Genomic DNA, 15,202 nt, shown 5'->3' with positions numbered 1-15,202 from the left:
GGATGCCGAGTAATGAACGTACTTTGCCATGCTGGGTTAGTGCAGCTGATTAGCACGCAAAATCTACGTCACATTGACCGGAGATGTCCAACAGCAATCGTGGGTGGCCTCTGTTTCTAGACTATTATGCGTTTCATGGTCTTTTCCCTCTGTTTTTCCTTGCGGATTTGATGTCGAACCTATATGGATGCCTGCTACCTGTCGTAATTTCACATCATCATCTCATTGTTTGAACCACACATTATTAGGAGAACTGAGTCAATTTTGAGCAATTGCAAGTCCCTTTTGAATTACGCAGCAAGAGACTATTGACTAGTATCATGGTTTCGGAAGACAACACAACCCCTCCATCAACATCGAATGCAGATGTAGATCTCGAAAATGGAAGGCGATCAAGGCCAAGGCAGCGGAGCAAATCGACGTCTGGATCATCCTCGGATTATGAAGAAGAAGAGAAGGATCTTCATCATGACGGTCACCGTCCATCCCGGAGAGAGCTTCATGAAAGCATCTCGCGCTCGCGCAGCACACGGAGCTTAGCACGAGACAGGACAGTAACAGCGACCGCGAGTGGTATGAACCAGCCATTGGGCGACACGATTTCCAGGCGCGACACAGTACTTTCACGAATCCGTACACGACCGAATGTTGCACCATTCTCCCATCCTCTCGCACATCAACAGACGACGGCAGATGTGCTGGTAGACTTCGATGGCGATGACGACCCATACCGACCGATGAATTGGCCTACTAAGAAGAAGGTGACTACGACCCTGATGTACGGCTTTACGACTATGAGCGCGACATGGGCATCTTCTGCATATTCGGCTGGCACACGACAGATAGCAGCCGAGTTCAATGTTGGAAATCAGGTAGCTGTATTAGGTACTACGCTCTTCCTCTTCGGATTCGGCCTTGGTCCGCTACTGTGGGCGCCACTCTCCGAAGTCTATGGGAGACGACTAGCAGTCTTGACGCCTATGCTTGTCGCAATCTGCTTTAGCTTTGGTAGCGCAGTAGCAAAAGACTTCCAGACGCTAATGATTACTCGATTTTTCGGTGCCTTCTTTGCTAGCGCACCAGTCACAAATACCGGTGGTGTCTTGGGAGATCTTTACAGTCCCGCATGGAGAGCTTTGGCGATGGCCGGCTAGTAAGTTTTGCCTTTACGAAATGCATATGAGACATACACTGACTTCGTATTTTCAAATCGGCAGTGCGATGGCAGTGGTCGGAGGTCCATGTCTGGGACCTATCGTATCGGCGGCCTTTGTCGCCAATCCTTCATTAGGCTGGCGATGGACCGAGTACTTTACCGGAATTCTTCAAGCAATTATCCTCGTCATCGACGTTGTCTTCATTGACGAATGCTACCCACCAAAACTTCTCGTCTACAAAGCGCGTCGCCTGCGCCACGAGACAGGAAATTGGGCGCTCCACACCAAGTTCGAAGAGTGGGATGTTAGCATCAAAGAGTTGTCTAAGAAGTTCCTTCTCCGACCGATACAACTTCTCATGACACCCATCTGTTTTCTCGTAGCACTTTACGCCAGCTTCTGCTATGGCATCCTCTACATGCAATTAGGTGAGTTCAGGGCGTATGAATCATATGCGAGACATGCACTGACTTTAAATCTTCTTTTCTGCAGGTGGCATTCCGATTATCTTTGGGGAAATGAGAGGCTGGCCAGCTGTAAGCGCGACACTGCCATTCCTGGGCATCTTAGTCGGCGCAATAATCGGCTGCAGCATCAATGCCTATAATCAGATTCTGTACAACAAGGTCTACCATGCAGCTGGAAATCGTGCGGTGCCTGAAGCACGTTTGCCGCCGATGATGCTTGGATCTGTACTATTCTCCGCTGGTCAATTCATCATGGGGTGGACTGCGGATCCACAATATCCTTGGATCGCTCCTGTCATTGGTCTCGCGTTGATGGGAACCGGTTTCTTCACCATCTTTCAAGCTGCTCTAAACTACTTAGTTGACACTTTTACATTGTATGCGGCGAGTGCAGTAGCGGCGAATACCTTTCTTCGAAGCGCTTTTGCAGGCGCTTTTCCATTGGTTGTCACGCCGTTATATCATAACATTGGAGTTGGCCCCGCAAGTAGCATTACTGGTGGTTTCGCAGCACTGCTTATCCCAGTGCCTTTTGTGTTCTACATATACGGGAAACGGATCAGGCGGTCAAGTAAGTGGAGCCGTGGTAGCGTGTTCGATTGAGCAACGGATAGGGAAGTATATCGATAACATATTGATGATTGTACTTCTGTAATGTACCAGGTCGATAAAACTTATTCTGAATTAAATTTGTCCCACATTGACACACACAAAACTCCCCGAAGGTACAAGCTGCCAATTTCCTGTAGAGTTTTAATGCAGATCAAGGTGTTTAATTTCGTGGTACATTGTGGTAAACCTAAATACAACTTTAGTGGTGTTTTACCGCATTGAGACAGGAACGAAGTGGCTTTGAATGGCTTCAGTAGTACACAAAGTGGCGAAGTGCAAGTAATCATAAGGTGAAAAGCCAATTAAATGACATACGCATCTTCGCCGGCTCCTTGCAGAACTTGCACTAGGCAACAGAATTCGTGCTCACATCATGCTTCCTCACGCGGCGGAGACCGAAAAGGATCTGGACGTCGACATAGGCGAGTATGACATGCTCTATTTTGAACGAGAGCGCATCGAAGATACTTAGCACTCACGTCAGAGCTCATGCCGGTTTCGTGTTATCTATAGTCAAGTAGGCAGCGCACGATAACTGGTCCAAGAAGATGACCCAGCGCCATGTCTGGGCATATTTGACAGAGTGCGGTACATTTTTGGTATCGTTGCTGTGATGAAGAAAGGAACAATGTTGAGGTACGGCATTCACGACTGTAATAACGTACCAGCGCGCCGTTCTACTCCGACGCGTCTCAGACATCTGCCATCCACTAACACTTGCACTGGCATAAGCTGAATGATGTTCACGTACGGACCAGATCAAACTTAGGTCATCACGATTTTTATTTGTTAAGTGACGTTCAGTAACATGTGTTCCAGAATTGCGGTCTATTAGAAAACAAGATAATGGAGAGGACCATCCGTGACCGAATGGTGGCATCGTCTAAGTAGATACGCATCGGTTCGAGATGCAGAGATGAGGTGTCGAATAGCTTCGAATTCTGATAGGACTCAAAAAGGCTGGAGCATACGACATATGTGTACATGTTGTGAGCAGTGGTTCGTGCATTGCTTCTGTATGTTTACAAACTCGCTATACTTGGAACGCAACGCCTTCTCTCTTTACCATGGCCTTTCCACCACTTGCAAATCCAGTGCCCTCACTCCGGATCTCCACAAGTCCAGGCCTGGGCGCCTTCTCCTTTTCTTTGTCCTTCTTCTTCTTCTTGCCATCCGTAGCGTCCGGGACTGTAGTGAGATCCGCATCACAAACATAACAGTGTACAGTCTCCGGGTCAGGTCCATCGTCATGTGCATCTCTCTGATGGCGATGTTCTGGCTTGAGAAACTTGTCGACACATGGCTTGCAGAGGACGTGGCCGCATGGTATAGCTAGCATGGCTTTTGTGTTATTCGAGAGCGCTTTCTGGCAGCTGGGACATGTGCGGACAGACTTTCCGGTATCGGCTGACTTTTCTTCGTGGAAGTTGACGCTCGTCAGGCTTTTTAACGACAGGCTGTGCGGTTGGTCAGGGTGGCTAGACGGGCATATAGGTGTCTGCCTCGCCTTCTCAGCGCTTGTGTGGTGTTGATCGGGGGTCTCGCCTGGGACCCAGAAGCTGGGTAGATGACCCTTTGCTGCTTTACGTTCGGCGTCTAGTGTACGTTTCGCCTTGCTTTGCTCTTCGTCTGCGATGCGCTTGAGCTCTTCTTCGTCGATTTCGAATTTACGTTTCGTGCCTCTGGTCTCTCCAGCCTTTGCATCCTGCTCCTCTTCTACTATGATCTTGCCGTCCTGCCTTCCAATGACTCTTGCTGATGCGCCTGCTTTGACGGAAAGCCCCATCTGAACAGCCTCAAATTCCTCGACTGCCCGCAACCGCGCTTCCTCTTCTTCTCGAAGCTTTTGATCCTCATCTTCTAGCTTTTGGCGTTCGTTGATTTTTTCTAGCCTTTTCATTTCTTTCCGTTGAGCCAAAAGATTGGTCATGGCACACTCGCGGCAGAATAAATCGCCCTGTGAACAGCATACTGGGTCTACTGAAGGAAGGAGACATAGCTGGCATGAGCCAAACGGTAGAAAAGAGTCACGAGTGAGACGTGTTGCCTGCGAGCCCCACCTATCTTTGAGGGCATTCCGCTCGTAAGACGTGAAGATGGTCTTTGGAGGCGGCATGTTGAGCCAAGTCTAATGTGATAGAGTCGCGAGTCGCAGAATGCGAAGTTTAGACGCGACTTTTCGTGATGCAATCAATAGAGATGGCAATCCGGGTGATAGTGCCAGGCTCAATCACACGATGGGGTGTACCAGACTTGATGATGTGCACGGGAATTGTGAATGCACGTCTAGTGTTGTAAGGTATTGGGCTCGTGTTGTAGTGGTGGAAGAGTGAGTGCTGAAGGCGGAAGAGCCAGCCACTCGCCGCACGTGCAGGCCGCAATGCCGCTAATCCCTGTCGCAGAATTCCCAGTCCCTGGCGGCGGTGACGTTGGTTGGTCGCAGCAGCCAGCTATTGGGCGCGAAATCTTCACATGTCGCCGTCAACCCCACGACAACCCCAATGCGACCAGAGGAGCAGCCGGAGGCTCCCAGCGGGCCATGGCGCGCGGCGTCCGTCTTCACCATGGGCGCTGTCGGCCTCTTATGCAAAGGTTTCCTGACCGGGCTGAGCAAGGTGGAGACGCACGGAATGGAGGGCTTCTTGAAGCTGCTGGACGAGAGGGAGGACCCGGCGAATAGAGAGAGGGGCCTGATTACTGGTATGCCATTGCAAAACAGGTAGAATGCAACAAGTACTAATGAATGCTCAGTCTCGAACCACATCTCCGTGTACGTACGTTTGCCGTAACCTCGCACTCGCAAACCATGGATTCCGCTTATACAATTTGGACAGAATGGATGATCCGATATTATGGGGCATACTGCCTCTCAGCTACATGTTCAACCCAGACAACCTGCGCTGGGGACTGGGCAGCTACGACTTGTGCTTTACCAACAAGTATGTTCCCTCTAATAACATTGCAACATGGTCAACTAACGCCATACCAGAGGACTGTCAACATTCTTCACCTTCGGGCAGGTTCTCCCTACACATCGATCGGCGCATTCTCAATTCGGCGGCCTCTTCCAGCCTACCATAACGCAAGCGATCCGTCTCCTCTCGCGCGGGCCGTTCTACGAGCAAGACGCACCAGTAAAGCCTACAACGTCTCTCAAGAGCCCGGATCTGATCGACCCCTTCACTAACGGCCACCTCACATTCTCTACAAATGGACATGACACGTTTCCTGCGCCCTCAGCATATCTCAGCCGGCGGCATGCATGGGTACACATCTTCCCAGAAGGCATGATCCACCAAAGTGAAGACCGGATCATGCGCTACTTCAAATGGGGAGTATCTCGACTGATACTGGAGAGCGACCCGATGCCAGACATCGTTCCCATCTTCATTGAAGGCTTCGACAATATCATGCATGAGACGCGCACATTCCCACGCTTCATACCACGGCCGTTTAAAAACGTTCGAGTGACATTTGGCGAGAAACTGGATGCTGAAGAGGTGTTTGGCGATTTGCGCGCACGCTGGAAACAGATGCGCGCAACTGAGGAGCGGAAGGAGGGCCAACTCGAGGTCGGTGTGCTAAATGAAAAGCTCAAATACTCTCCAGAGGCTGTCAGCATACGCAAAGAATGCACGCGACGGATGCGGCAGGCAGTACTGGACGTTAGGCGGCAGCGCGGATACCCTGAAGATGACCCCAAGAACAGCCTCGCAGAGACATGGTTGAGAGAAGGCCCAGGTAGAGAGGGTCGCAAGGAAGATGGCAGCATCACAAAAGACACATGAGGCGCTTGAAGGGCATATTGTATTGTGTATGTATATGCGACTGCAACGTAGAATGCTATAGAGGAAAGCAAAGGGGTGAAACATGGCACCCAAAGAAGGATGCCAGGCAGACGCCTCGTCAACTTGGAAGCGCGGCAGAGTGTCAGATTAGATAAAGTAATTACACCATCAACGACCCCCGCCTCTGCGCGCCGATCAACCACAACCTCAGGCGACCGAGGGGGTTTCGTCATTGCGAACAGAAGCAGGCACCGCGATGCTGTTTGGACATGGCGGATGTGTCTCTGGCGTGCTCGTGTCGTCATCCACTGCTGGCTCCGCGCCCTCACCGAGACCTTTCCAAAGCGGACCTTGGGCAGGAACGATGAAGGTGACGAGGCTGAAGAGTCCAAGCCCGAATCCGGATTCACGGTTTTGTCGGGAGGGCGCGTAGGGCACGGGCCCCAGGCGCGCGGGCGAGAAAGTAGATAAAACCTGCGTGTCCCGCTCTTCGACAGTGGCAGATGCTTTCACCGCCCGCACCACACCAAGACCGAAGCAGCTTCATAGCGTCACCCAGACTCGCTACAAGACCCAATTACCGCGTCATCTCTCCAAGGTCCCTGTCCTCCAAGCACCAGCCAATGGACAGCAACTGGGCCCCACAGTCGCCAGATTTATCTTCCTACTACTACTCCGCTGAGCAGCCTACTCATCCCCAGCATACAGGTTACAGAAGTTCCATTTCCCACGTCGCGCCGCCCTTTGCTCCGACACATCCTGCTCCGACACTGCAGGCCAACCCTGCGCCACAGCCTTTTATGCCTCGCGGCGTCAAGAAGGAGGAGAGCATGCAAGATGCAGACTACATGCCTGACGCGTCGGTGCCCGCCATCATGGCAGACGCGGGCAGCGGCCTCGGCGGGGCAGACACGCCCAACACCGACCACATCACCATCAAGAACCACTTCCCGGTCGCGCGCATAAAGCGCATCATGCAGGCCGACGACGATGTCGGAAAGGTCGCCCAAGTCACGCCTGTCGTCGTTTGTACGTACTCGTCATTCTATCCGCACACGCACTTGCCTAACACTTCACAGCCAAAGCGCTCGAGCTCTTTATGATTTCCCTCGTCACCAAAGCCGCCGCCGAAGCCAAGGCGCGCAACTCCAAGCGCGTCGGCTCCATCCACCTAAAGCAAGCCATCACCAAGACCGACCGCTTCGACTTCCTCAACGAGATCGTCTCCAAGGTCGCCGATGCGCCGGAGAAGAACGAGGGTGACATGGATGTGGATGGCAAGAAGAAGAAGACTTCAAGCCGGAAAAAGAAAAAGGCGGAAAGTGACGACGATTTCTGAGTCGGACGTCGGCAACTCGCTATGGGCCTATAGCCCTTCTTCGTATGTCTTTGTATGCTCGTGCTGAGCTCTTACTGTGCACATTCGAGGCGGCGACATTGCTGCTGGCCACCTTCGCGCGGTCTGTGACAACTGCCAGAAGACTGCACACTGTTCATGTGGCCAAAGTCCAACCTTCTGACACTCCAACTGGGGGTGGGTTCGAAACACTAGTACCGGTACTTTATGGATTATCGCCATACCTTTCCGTTGTGTGGTCATGTATCTTGGTGGCCACAGATTACGGCCAGTCACGACGTTTATAGATGACGCTTCTGGCAGCCAAGGCGTTAACTATTCCGGGACATTGCATGGGCGGCGTTGTTTTGTTATTGCATGGATTACGATACCAATGAATACTGATACATGATTCTTCTCAATCGGTGCTTCTTCGCCCAGTCGTGTCGCTAACGGAACAATTGTGTCCGCGGTCCGAATACAGCGCAAGCGTCACAATCGCAGTTTACGCGGTGTGTAGCCGATGGATAAACAGCGTTGCGAGCAAAAGAGCGCGCCCACCAACCAGGTTTTCTCGGTCCGCGCAATTTATCCGCCCATCTCCACAGATCCCCACAAGTTAACGGTACCCCAGATACCCTTTCAGGAACAGGCCGTAGATCGGTTCCTGCGCCATCCCAGATGTACGCTCGTGTCTATGATTAGCCTCATTTCTTTCCCTACATCCGTAATTTGGGGATCGTGGCAGCGGCAGGGTATTAAACATGCGGATACCCGGTGTTTTTGTCGGTCGTGGCATCGTCATACTCTCAAGCTGTCAATCGAAGAACGGTTGAGCCAGTATGATCTTCTCGAGGTTAGCAGTGCTCCTAGTGGGCGTTGCAGTGTCGGTACAGGGCCATGCGATTGAGATCGAGTCGAGAGCCTCTGGCAAACTTCGCCCCAACCCTTCCAACGGCCACTGGGTCGATGCGTGGGCATCAATGCCTCAGCTCACAGAGCCAGCGAACCTGCCGCCTGCTCCATTCGTATGTTACATCGCTCATGCACTATCGAATTTGTACTAACACCACGTACCAGAATCAAACAGGCGCTGTCTTTGTCAACTCTACGATCAGACAAACTTTGTACATGACCACGTCAGCCCACCAAATTCGCCTTAAATTCTCCAATGTCTTTGGCGGTTCCAATCTTCCCATCACCGCCGTCACAGTTGCCCTCCCTGTGAACCAAACCGCTGGCATCTACCAGGTCCAACCCCAAACCGTCCAAAAGGTTACCTTTGGAGGAAAAGATGGGATCAGTGTACCGAACGGTGCCCTCGCAGTGTCCGACCCCATAAATTTTGAGATCAAGGCGCAGCAGATCGTTACCGTAACCATGTACCTTGCGAGCGGACAGACGACAAACAGCATCACCAGCCATCCTGGCTCCAGAACTACAAGTTGGTGGCAATTCGGCAACGCAGTCTCCTCAGCTAGTCTCGACATCAGCAACTCTACCACACAGTCCGCAGCACATTGGTACTTTCTTTCCTCCATCGAAGCCTGGGTTCAACCGCGTGTTGGCTCCCTGCTTATTGTTGGCGACTCCATCACTGACGGCCGTGGATCCACAACCAATCAAAACAACAGATGGCCCGACCTGCTCCTTGCGCGCCTTCAAAAGAACCCCTCAACCAGGTACATTTCCGCGGGTAACCTGGCTGCAGGTGGAAACCGTATCTTAGCAGACGGTCTCGGCCCCAACGCGTTCGGCCGTATTGATCGCGACGTCCTGGCGCATCCTGGTGTAAAGTATGCCATGATCTTCGAGGGTGTAAATGATATCGGAAGTGCACCTACAACACCCGAAGCGCAAGAGCAGATTTATCAAGGACTGACTCAGGCGTACGAGCAGATGGTCACCCTTATCCACGCCCACGGCATCCCTGTTTTCGGCGCTACTATCACACCTTTCTCTGCACCAGCCAATTTTACTCAACAACCTTACTCTGATCCTGAGCGCGAGAAGACACGTCAGCGGGTCAATACTTTCATCCGCACCTCCGGTGTTTTTGATGCCGTCGTGGACTTTGATAAGTTCCTGGCCGATCCCAAAATACCGAGTCAACTCAACCCGTTGTATGATTCTGGAGATTATCTTCATCCTAATCCTGCCGGATACCAGTACATTGCGGATAAATTCCCTATTCAGATTTTTGGTATGTGGGCGAATGGTGCGGATGAGTTCAGTTGGGGTATGTAATACGGCGGAGAAAGCCATACTGCAGTGACTATTGGATTTTGGGAATGTATATATCGAAATGTGCTAGTACGATCATGCGTCAGCCAACATGAGCTTTTCAGGAACATATACGTAATTGACGTAAACTTTGTACTCGATGTTTTGGGTCACGCGGGAAGGACTCGTAACTTGAACTCTGATACCAATATCGTGCGCAAGGAGATGTCACATCGCTCTCCAGATACGTCTGCTGCGAGATCCTGCAGCGTCTCGCAAGGCAAGTCCAGGCACGCAAACACATACCATCTTCTATTTGACTTTAATATCAGCGAACTCGGACGAACACTGGCTTGAAGACCAAGGTTTGGAAAAGTATCTCTAAGCATCCAAATATGTTAGGCACTCGCTACATGTGCTCATTTACGGTTCTTCCTGCTCAAAATCACCTCTTCACCTCCACTCAATTCCTCCTCGAAGTCACGATAATGGACGTAATGCGATTACAGAGAACGAAGATGACGCCTAGTGAGCCACGCCTAGAACAAGATTACGTAGTCACATGTAAAGACCAGGTTTGGTGTCAAAACCAGACTTAGACTTCTGCTCGCTGATCGATCACCAAAAAGGCGTGTTCGTACGGAAGGATTTGGGGTTTCCAGAACGAGTCCTTTGACTGGAACATAAGAGCCTAGTGTGCGCCTCACAGCGAAGCAAAGACTCGAAAACGCGACGTTGTGTTGAGTCGTCTCTGTAAAAAGCATCAGATCCATCGTGTGCTGGAGTTGATTTTCGTATATACATCAACAGGATATCGCTGTCCAAGGTATCTTCCCTAAAAGATAACCAAAGTCGCTACTGCAAATCGAACGCCGTTTTGAAACCGCCCGTGATCAGAGTTCCGTAATGATGATAACGCCATGCCGACAGCCCCAGAGCCATACATCCTGTCACCAGTTTGCGTGTTGTGTTCCCTACACAATACCTTGCGAGAACCTCTCTACGCCATTCTTGATCTCTCTCACGATCTCCACTGCCTCGTTGGTGCTCTGAGCTTCAAAGTCATATCTCTTCGTCTCCCTCTCTTTGAAAACAATGACTCGGAACATCTTTGGGTGCTTTTTGCTGACCTTGCTACCGACTACACTGCTGAAATGCACAGTCGTCGTCTTGCCCTGGCCTTCAACACCAAAACCACCACGCGCCCCAGTCTTAGACTCGCCAGGCATGATGTGTATATACTCGTTATCAAGGGCGATGATCCGCGATGTCGAAGAGGCAAAGGACATGGGTTGTTTGCGGAGAACAGCATAACGGCGGTAGTAATTCGTCGCAGGAAGGGCCAGAGCACCAGAATCGCCAGTTCTGGCGAGTGGATGGATGAGACCTTGGCCAGAGACAGCTGCATTTGTTCGGTCACCCTTCTTTGTCTTCTTTGGCGCACCGCCGGTACTGATGATGAGAGGTGCATTGGGTGATGATGATCCAGGCGATCCTGCAAGCCCATAGACGCCGTCACCCACGAAGCGTCGACGCACGAGATCCAGATCCATTCGTGTGTCGAGAGCCTCCACAGTGCGGTCAGGTGGCGCTACTGTAGTGCTGCCACTCACTTTAAGGATGTACAAGGCTTTCTCCAAGCGTAAGTCGTGACATACTTGATCGAATATATCAGCAATGTAGGTGTCCGTAGTGCAGGGAATGTTGAAATGTTTCGTGTTGAAATTCTCGTCAGTGAAGTGGACGTTGACTGTTTTGGGGGCGCCTGTGCGGCTAGCAGCATGTGTTTGAGGTACCTTTGGTACGTCGGCAAGATTGCTGGTATCCTTGCGCGTCGCTGTCGGCGCAAATGAAGGTCCGGTAATGGGGTTTCTGAAGCTCTTTGCACGGCTTGGAAGGGGCTTCAGGGGCTTTTTCTCCTCTTTCTCGTCGGGACCATCGATTTGCGATGCGACAGCACTGGCTGCCTCTTGACTATAGATCGGCGTGAGCTTCTCGTTCTCGCCAAATTCTCGTTGAGATGCCTCGACGAGCGCGAACTCGTCCCATGGCTTATCTCGCGCTCGAGGGCGCATGCCACGAGCATTGTTTGAAGCAAAGTCTTTCAACGGCTTGTTCCTAGTCAAAGGCGGGAACTCGTCATCAACCTCGCCGTCATCATACATGCGCATGACCCAGCGGTTCACATTCATCTGTTCAGGAGAAAGTGGCGGTTCGAGTTTCTCCTCTTGATAACGATGCAATGCGTATCCGATCGCTTCCGCGACAGTGGGGCCTTCACCTTTGTCGTTGAACTTTCGGATGAGCAGCTCTACAGGTTTCGAAGGCTTAGACGAGAATGGGCAGTAGAGTTTGATGTATAGAGGGTTCTGTTGAGCTTCGCTAGCAGCATTCCACATAGCAAAGCGCTGTAGCGGATTCGATGGCTTCTGCTCTTTGGCTCGAAGTGCTTGAGTCAACGCGCTTACTGGCAGTACAAAGCTGATCGGCCGTGGTGGAGGCAGTGCTTGCAGTGTTGGCGCAATGGGCTCTTTCTTCTTTTTTGGTGATAGGTTCTGGAAAGGTGTCAAGCCCGGCATTGTGGGAAGGTCACCACCTGCGGGAGAGGAGTCCAACGGGTCACCACCTGCACCGATAAGAGATGCGCTATCGTCGGAGCCAGAGAATTCGGATGTGAGGGAGTCGTCTGATTCATCGCCTTCGTGTAGAGCTTCAAGGCGTGCGCGTGCGCCGACAGCCCCTGCTGCGTCTTCCTCAATACGCTTGGACAGCAACTGGCTTGCGCCAGCGGCTTTGCGAGGATTTACCCTCCTCTTTCTGAACGACGAATTATCAAACTCATTCTCCGAGGACATCTCACTGCTCGTTATGGTGTCTCTTCTTGGTCTGCCTTTGCCCGCATCTACAGCGTCCAACGACCCTCGCCGCAATGCATCGTCAGGTGGCCGGGATGGGGATGTGATCATGAGCGAAGGTCCTTCTCCAGCTTCTGCCAACTCATTGCGTAGGGCTGATCCAGGCATGGGCGACGATCCGGAGCGCGTCCGTAGTGGCATCTTGGTGAATTTGATTTGGTTGGCCGGTCTGGCAATTCGTCAGTTCAGTTCACGTGGCGTACGACGGTCGCCTACCTTTGCGAGTCGTCATCTTCATCGCTCTCGTCGCTAAGGTCACTGCTATCATCCTCCTCCAGCTGTTCCTTCCTCCGTCTCCGTTTCGCGTTCAGTGTAGGGCCCACCGTATCGTTGCTTCCCCCTCCAGTGACCATGCCCCCCTCCTCCTCATCTTCACCGAATCCTTCTGGCGACTTCAGGCCAGCTGAGCGCGGGGCCTGAAAGTATTCCGAGGTGATCGCCGTGGGTATTGGTGGGGAATAGGTGCGCTTGATGTCGGCAGCGTTGGGAACCCAGCCTGCAGCGCGGAAGGCGGGGCTGTTCAGGACGCTGGAGTCGACATTGATCAAGCGTTCGCCGACGCCGTCTTTGATCGACGAGAGGTAGGCGGTTCGAAGCTGGTATAGCACAAAGCTGCTCAGGTTAGCTGACAAGTATGTCGCGCAAGTAAGATGGACGTACTCTTCGTTCTGAAGGAGCGACATAGTTGGAAGGTCAAGGTATCATAGTCTCGTAGTAGAAAGGTATGCTCAGACCAGCTGAAAGGGTATCATGAAGCCATAAAGGGCAGATGTAGTGAAGCATGTGGGGACGTGAATGTGTACCTTGGACCCTGGCTTGGCATCGGCCCTTGTCGCGGCGCGCGTGCAGTGATCTCATCGTCAACTTTCTGAATTCCTGCGCCAGACACCCGCCTCTCAACGAACGCGCCAAGACCACCATGAATCTACTCGCCGGGTATTCCGACTCAGAGTCCGACGGCGAAGCGCCGCCCGCGCCAAAAGTAGTCGCGAAGCCATCCGCGAAGCCAGCCTTCCAGAAGGTCGTCGATCGCTCGAATCCAGGGCGCATCAAGGTCAACCTTCCCGGCGCGTTACAGTCGCGATCCGACAAAGACGATATCCAGGATGATGCGCCGCCGGCAAAAAAGGCGCGCCTGGGTGGAGGTTCGTCGTTCGGTGGCTTCAACGCAATGCTGCCTGCGCCGAAGAAGCCAAACGTAAATGCCATTTCAGCATCCGAAGGTTCCAAGACAGGAGGCAGAGGATTAGGGAAGGGACTCGCTTCTGGTGTCAACCTGAAGACTGGCGCAGAGCCTGCGTTCAAGAGGGAGTCAAAGGTGGAGGCGGAGGAGTACGACGAGACCGGCAACCCGATCAAGAAGGAGCCTAAGTCGAGGGAAGATTTCAGGGCTATGCTAAATCTACCAACACCCAAGTCTGCGATCAAAGTAGAGGTGAGATCAGAAATGCCGACACAAGAAACAGAGGCAGAGCCCGAGCCACAGCAGGTGCCCAAGCCTGTTGCCCCACGTTTTGTACCTATGTCTGTCGGCAAAGGAAAGAAGAAGAAGCCTATGGCTCCTCGACCAACAGTAGCATCGAATGAGATGAGCACTGCGACAAACACAAATACAGATGCATCCACATCACAAACGCAACAGCCACCTCTTGAGACTAAGGCGCGGAAGCCGAAGGTCTCTCTCTTTAGCGTCTCGAACGAAGCAGAGCCTGCGCCCAAGGAGACATCCGACGGCCAGTATCAACCACTTCTCTACGACGGGGAAGAGGAAAGAGATGTTGCTATGACGGAGGGAGCATACTACATGCCACCAGCACCTGAGGTGGCACAGTATGCTCCTTCGTCTACGAGTGGATCTAACCCTCATGACCTAACCAACATTGCTTCTGAGTTGAACCTATCGGAAGCAGAGCGCCGCCAACTATTTGGTAAGAAAGGACGCGGTGGACCAGACTTTTCTGGTGCCACGATCAAGGACTTCAACACAGACATGGAGTATGCCCATAACGAGAAGCTACGGCAACAGGGTGAAGCAGTGCAGCATAATCCACTCAAATCTATATCTGGTACTGGAAAGAATAGCCTCCGAAGTCTGGTAAACGTCGCGACCACCCAGAAGGATGCACTGGAGGATCACTTCGCTGCTGGTGCTCGAAATAAGAGAGAAGCAGGCAATCGGTATGGCTGGTGATAGTATGAGGCATGCTAATTTTTGTGGAGGAGAACCTCCGGGGCCACGGCCAGAATCGGAGAATCTCTGACTTAGGGAAGGCGTTGGCGCTATCATACAGACTTCAGGTACGAATTGTGCTTCTGCTATTGCCCATTTGGACCTAGCTGCCAATTGTGGGACCAAGGGCTAATTGTATTACTCCTTGCTTCTTCTGATCCCTGCGTCCAGTGCTTTTCGTTCTTATGCCTCTCAGTGAGTTAGGCCATAGGTGACTCTCAGATTGACTGTGTTTCTTTGTCGAGTCACTGTCACTATGAGTTTGCCTGTTATACACCAAAGTCGCATATATCTTGTGATACTGTTGACTCCACTTCTGTTTTTTTCTTGAGCTATCGAAACTCTAATGCAATCTTTCGATACCAACAGTCTGTAATCCGACTTGACCTCACGCATTCACTGATGGCCAATTAGTCAATCGCGGTAAACATCCTGGTTTATGGGTGATATATGAACTTGCAGAGTGCTACGAGT

General features: G+C 51.9%; 8 protein-coding genes across 8 annotated transcripts; 6 read left to right on the top strand and 2 right to left on the bottom strand.

Annotated features, from left to right (window-relative positions):
* Positions 1–320: 320 nt before the first annotated feature.
* Positions 321–2,227, top strand: AA0111_g7207 (Efflux pump bik6; the record flags this gene model as incomplete). Its single annotated transcript, XM_028653516.1, has 3 exons — positions 321–1,153; positions 1,218–1,585; positions 1,650–2,227. 3 exons carry the CDS (start codon positions 321–323, stop codon positions 2,225–2,227), a joined length of 1,779 nt encoding a protein of 592 aa, XP_028505086.1.
* Positions 2,228–2,609: 382 nt separating this feature from the next.
* AA0111_g7206 (hypothetical protein) lies at positions 2,610–2,708 on the top strand (the record flags this gene model as incomplete). Its single annotated transcript, XM_028653515.1, has 1 exon — positions 2,610–2,708. One exon carries the CDS (start codon positions 2,610–2,612, stop codon positions 2,706–2,708), a length of 99 nt encoding a protein of 32 aa, XP_028505087.1.
* A 561-nt stretch (positions 2,709–3,269) lies between these two features.
* Positions 3,270–4,352, bottom strand: AA0111_g7205 (hypothetical protein; the record flags this gene model as incomplete). Its single annotated transcript, XM_028653514.1, has 1 exon — positions 3,270–4,352. The coding sequence occupies one exon, from the start codon at positions 4,350–4,352 to the stop codon at positions 3,270–3,272; it is 1,083 nt and encodes a 360-aa protein (XP_028505084.1).
* A 448-nt stretch (positions 4,353–4,800) lies between these two features.
* Positions 4,801–6,024, top strand: AA0111_g7204 (hypothetical protein; the record flags this gene model as incomplete). The annotated part of the gene is made up of 4 exons (XM_028653513.1): positions 4,801–4,936; positions 4,988–5,006; positions 5,071–5,175; positions 5,226–6,024. 4 exons carry the CDS (start codon positions 4,801–4,803, stop codon positions 6,022–6,024), a joined length of 1,059 nt encoding a protein of 352 aa, XP_028505085.1.
* A 623-nt stretch (positions 6,025–6,647) lies between these two features.
* AA0111_g7203 (hypothetical protein) lies at positions 6,648–7,363 on the top strand (the record flags this gene model as incomplete). Its single annotated transcript, XM_028653512.1, has 2 exons — positions 6,648–7,053; positions 7,104–7,363. 2 exons carry the CDS (start codon positions 6,648–6,650, stop codon positions 7,361–7,363), a joined length of 666 nt encoding a protein of 221 aa, XP_028505082.1.
* Positions 7,364–8,202: 839 nt separating this feature from the next.
* On the top strand, positions 8,203–9,607 carry AA0111_g7202 (hypothetical protein; the record flags this gene model as incomplete). The annotated part of the gene is made up of 2 exons (XM_028653511.1): positions 8,203–8,388; positions 8,441–9,607. 2 exons carry the CDS (start codon positions 8,203–8,205, stop codon positions 9,605–9,607), a joined length of 1,353 nt encoding a protein of 450 aa, XP_028505083.1.
* Positions 9,608–10,557: 950 nt separating this feature from the next.
* Positions 10,558–13,181, bottom strand: AA0111_g7201 (hypothetical protein; the record flags this gene model as incomplete). The annotated part of the gene is made up of 3 exons (XM_028653510.1): positions 10,558–12,667; positions 12,715–13,110; positions 13,159–13,181. The coding sequence occupies 3 exons, from the start codon at positions 13,179–13,181 to the stop codon at positions 10,558–10,560; spliced, it is 2,529 nt and encodes an 842-aa protein (XP_028505080.1).
* Positions 13,182–13,417: 236 nt separating this feature from the next.
* Positions 13,418–14,689, top strand: AA0111_g7200 (hypothetical protein; the record flags this gene model as incomplete). Its single annotated transcript, XM_028653509.1, has 1 exon — positions 13,418–14,689. The coding sequence occupies one exon, from the start codon at positions 13,418–13,420 to the stop codon at positions 14,687–14,689; it is 1,272 nt and encodes a 423-aa protein (XP_028505081.1).
* Positions 14,690–15,202: the final 513 nt, after the last annotated feature.

This window comes from Alternaria arborescens, assembly GCF_004154835.1.
Source record: "Alternaria arborescens strain FERA 675 chromosome Unknown contig_16, whole genome shotgun sequence".
In the NCBI taxonomy this organism is placed as follows: Eukaryota; Fungi; Ascomycota; class Dothideomycetes; order Pleosporales; family Pleosporaceae; genus Alternaria; species Alternaria arborescens.
The sequence above is the reverse complement of the archived record's forward strand: the minus strand, read 5'-3'. Positions and strand labels throughout refer to the sequence as shown.